This window comes from Lactuca virosa, chromosome 2 (assembly GCF_052849685.1).
Source record: "Lactuca virosa cultivar CGN04683 chromosome 2, Lactuca_virosa_CGN04683_v6, whole genome shotgun sequence".
NCBI classification, from domain to species: domain Eukaryota; kingdom Viridiplantae; phylum Streptophyta; class Magnoliopsida; order Asterales; family Asteraceae; genus Lactuca; species Lactuca virosa.
Genome location: NC_136427.1, coordinates 280,100,317 through 280,104,929, shown reverse-complemented (window position 1 = coordinate 280,104,929; position 4,613 = coordinate 280,100,317). Strand labels below are relative to the sequence as shown.

The 4,613-nt window shown below is 30.8% G+C and overlaps 1 protein-coding gene across 1 annotated transcript; it reads left to right on the top strand.

Moving 5' to 3' along the window:
- The first annotated feature begins 2,356 nt into the window (after nucleotides 1-2,356).
- MAKR4 (membrane-associated kinase regulator) lies at nucleotides 2,357-3,563 on the top strand. Its single transcript, XM_079076192.1, has one exon. It carries the CDS (start codon nucleotides 2,423-2,425, stop codon nucleotides 3,359-3,361), a length of 939 nt encoding a protein of 312 aa, XP_078932318.1. The 5' UTR covers nucleotides 2,357-2,422; the 3' UTR covers nucleotides 3,362-3,563.
- The last annotated feature ends 1,050 nt before the right edge of the window (nucleotides 3,564-4,613 follow it).

Below are 4,613 nucleotides of genomic sequence, written 5' to 3'. Positions count from 1 at the left end.
TAATTAACGTTTACGGCGTCTGGATCAATCTCGCTTTGTGGAGTCTAGAAGTCTGTTTAGAGGAGGTGAAGACAACACATGGGCAGACATTGACCATGGAGGAGAGCAAAAGGTGATGACTAAGCACATCTAACAACATATATTAATATTAAAACGTTATGTGGCCAAAATGATATTACCCAAAGCCAAAGGGAGGTAAACTGCCAAACTTCAAAAATTATGTGGCCAAAGTAAGATCCAGTAAAAGTATATTGTTCCTTAAACTTTTGTGTCTATATATATATATATATATATATATATATATATATATATATATATATATATATATATAATACAATAAAAAATTGAATTTTATATTAAGTTAAATACTATTAAAATATTATTTAAATTTAAAGTTTAGTATTTACTCAAACTACTTTTTACATCAAATTTGATTTTAATTTATTTCAATTTTACACCAAATTTTATGTAATAAGATGTATGTGCTCTTCTCAAAATACATTATAAGATCTATTAGTTTTTTCAATCAATTATATTGTTAAATAAATTGTTGAGATCATTATTTACATATGTACTATTAAGTAGAATTGCTTTAGTCATGATCATATACCAAGGCTTACCATCTTAATTTCGTATATAAATATTCATACATAGTTTTGTATTTTCCAAACAATAAAATCATCCTCGATATTTCATAACCATACTTCCTCACTTCTAATGATCATTCTAGTTAGAATTTCATTGGAGAAAATCTACACCACAATGAGATTTATGATGACTAAAAAAGCAAGATGGTAAATGCACACTCTTCATTGATGGTACAATATTCATGCCTGGAAATGATTCACCCAATCTAACCAAAATTTCATATCATAATGGTATATATAATAGGGTGAAACCTAGGAACGGGTTGTTGCTAAGGATTTGTCTTGACGCCATTAAATTCCTCATTAAGACTCATTGTGCATCACCGAGTTTACCTTCTCACTTTGCTAGTCACCATAATTCCTCACATAGTAGGTGTTCTCCAACAAAATTATAGACCAATATAATCGACAGAAGTGACAAAGTACGTATGAATATTTATATCCAAAACAAGATTATAAGTTTTGATATCAGAAAGTTCAAGTCTCGTCTGTAACATATGTTTAAAGTAGTTTAGAAATATATTAAATTTATCGTTAAAAAACAATGTACTTAATAATATAATTTATGGAAAATAATCAATAGATTTTATAATGCAGTTGCTCTCTCTCTCTCTCTCTCTCTCTATATATATATATATATATATATATATATATATATATATATATATATATATATATATATGTGTGTGTGTGTGTAAACAAAAAATGGTGTAAAATGTGAAATAAATTAAAATCAAATTTTGTGTAAAAAATGATTTGTTTAAAATACAATACTAGACTTTAAACTAAAATAATATTTTTAGTTGTATTTAATTTTATACAAAGTTTTATTTTTAAGATATTATATTTTATTATTATTATGGTGCTAAATTAAATTTAAAAGAAAAAAAATAAAAAATCAAATATAAATTAAATGGTTAAAAACGAAGGTCCATTTTGAAATTAATGAAATAAGTTATTTGGTGGGACCAAAATATAAAAGAACCTCATTTTTACCCTATCATTTTAAAACAATTCTATTTTTACAAAAACTTTTGCAAAAAAGCTTATTTTTACAAAAAAAAAAAAATAATAAAAATAAAAAATAAAATAAAATAAAAAATAAAAAACTCGTTTTTGTTAATAGCGAAATTTTTTATTTAATTCCAATCAAAGTTGAATGCAAGAGAAATTGACAAAATAGACGGTTGAAAAACAAAGCAGGAATCCAGTAAAAAGTTGGCAAAAGCATTTGGCTCCTCGTCTTTTCTTTATTCATATTAATATATTCATATAATAATATAATAAATATGATCAATTGCCACTCACCACCTCATTATTTCACATCCTCACTTCACTCGTACCACAAAACCAGGTTTTGAGCAATGGGATGGTTTCCAATTTTGTGTTTACCAACGCATGCTTTTTTATATTATTATATACATTTTTTCATCAGCCATCATTTAAGTATTATTTGAACATATATTTATGCTTTTCCTAGTGATATTTGTACATCTTTGTAATAATATGAGTATATGTATATTGGATACTTAGTGTATAATGATTATGCATTGTTTATAAGTGTAATTTCAATAGTACCGATCAAAGAAAAATGAAGTATATATAATAATCAATCTATTTAAATATTCATACCAAAGATGCAGTTTTGACGTGTCTATATATGAAGGTGACCAGTCCTATATAATAGCTTCGTCACCATTTGTCATCTATAATACCCTCTCTAAATACTAAAGCACCCTCTTGAACACCACATCGTCTAGCCTGATTTCCTAGCGATGGCTGTCGATTCGGTTTTAGGGTCAATTTGCTACGATGATGTCGAAAAGGAAGAAGAACAAGAAGAATACATAGATATGGAAGTAAGTTCGTACAAAACTCTTAATCTTTTCTGTCACACGAATCCAAGCGAGTTCGAGTTCCAGATGTTTTCAAGCTCATCAGATAGAGAATTAACCACGACTTCTCCAGCTGATGAGCTTTTCTACAAAGGAAAACTCCTCCCTCTTCATCTCCCACCACGCTTGCAAATGGTGGAAAAGCTCCTACAAGATAAAAGCATGGACACTTTCGACGAGTTCTTCAGCACCCCATTAGACACTAGCCCCTACGCTACACCTATCGCAAACACCCCATTCCGATCATGCAATGTTTCACCTACGGAATCTTGTCAGGTCAGTAGGGAACTCAATCCAGAAGACTACTTTCTTGATGATCATAGTACAGCTGAAAACCCTAAAAAATCTTGGACCAGAAAGCTTACGTTGACAAAACAATCTTCTATTGGGTTGAAACTAAAGGCGTCGAGAGATTATCTAAGGTCTTTCTTCGGTAAACCGAGTGCGGAAGAATCCAGAAACAAAGTTCCAAGAACCAGCGGGAAGAAGAAAGAAAAGGGTGATGGACATCGTCATCGAAGATCATTCTCTTATGCGATCAAGAGATTTTCCACGACAAACACTTCATCCGGGACTTCATCGTTTTCAAGTTCGAGTGATTCTAACAGCTCTAATCATGAGTTGCGGGTTCACCAAAGAAGCATCAACACAGGTTCTGATATTGAAAACCAGATACAAAGTGCGATTGCTCATTGCAAAAGGTCATCACAACAGCAATTACAGTCAAGGAAAACCGTAAGTGACATGGGTTTTTGCTCTTTAGCAGCTTCAAGAATAGTGTGTGATGATAAAGAAAGACAAGTACTTTGTAGGGGTTGATACATAATTTTGCAAAATTTGGTGTCGTTTGTGCAAGGATTCAAACTTGAAGGGTGTCTTGTACTGTATAACATGTTATTGACTTCTTTGAGTGACTGATATTACAACGTAACCCCCATCCCATCGTATCTAATCAAATCTATAACCAAACGTATATTATCAATATCGGTCTTTGTATCTTTTATTCCCACCACTTGCTATCCATCGGTTAAGAAACTTTTGTCCAACAGCTAACATTATTAACCACCGTTATATTTAAGAGTTTTGATTTACAGTGTTAAAATATTCATATCTAGATATTAATGATTAAATAACCGAGAGTTCAAGTCCTGTGTTCAATTCACGGGTTGAGGACTTGTCCATTGAAAATATTTGGTCCCATCTATGACCACCGGGTTGCTACACTGGACTGGTCCTGGTCTAGGAAAAAGCATGGTCAAGTGCTTTTAACTTTTAACGACTTTGTTTGTGATGCATCAACATTCAAGTAATGGAGCCCATTAATTGTATCCATAATGCATTTAAGTTTATTAAATTTATGTTTTAAAGTTATTTTAAGGGACAAAAATGAAGGAATAAATTATCCCAAAAAAAATGTTAAGCTTTTTTAGGGAGAAAAAAAAATGAAAGAATGAATTATTCAGAAAAGAACATGTTCAGTTACTCTTCCTTACCCGGTCAAATGTGATATTATTGAGAGGGAAATGGAAATGAAAGAACGAATTAGGCCAAATTTACTATTATTCCCCTTAAAATGTATTGTATTTTACAACCACAGAACATAAATTTTCTTCAAACTTGGAAACATAGGTTATACAACTAATTAATTCTTTTAGGCTTCCTTTCGTTTTCTTTTCTTCCCTTTCTTTAATTTCAAAACTCAAGATGAGGGCGCTAAAGAAAAAAGGCCTTGTATGTAATTATGTAAAAAATATAATTTTAGAGGGGGAAAATGCATATCTGTATGTAAATTTTTTTAAACCATCGGGGCCATGTGCCCCCTACAAAGTACAACCTTCTTAAATCCGCCACTGCTTGGCCGTAGTTTTCGTTTTAAGCTTTGACTATAGGTTAATGCTCTTGGTTCAAATCCAGTCTTTTTCTTACTTCTTAAAAAGATTGACTACAAATTTGCAAATAAATAAATAAAAAGTATACTTTTTGGGTCATTTTTCGATTTTGTATCATAAATTTTATCATATCGGATGATATCTACTCCACATGCCGCCTACATTGAATTATTTATGTAAAT

Coding starts and splice junctions, on each gene's coding strand:
- MAKR4 (XM_079076192.1), top strand. CDS start 2,423: ATGGCTGTCGATTCGGTTTTAGGGTCAATTTGCTACGATGATGTCGAA.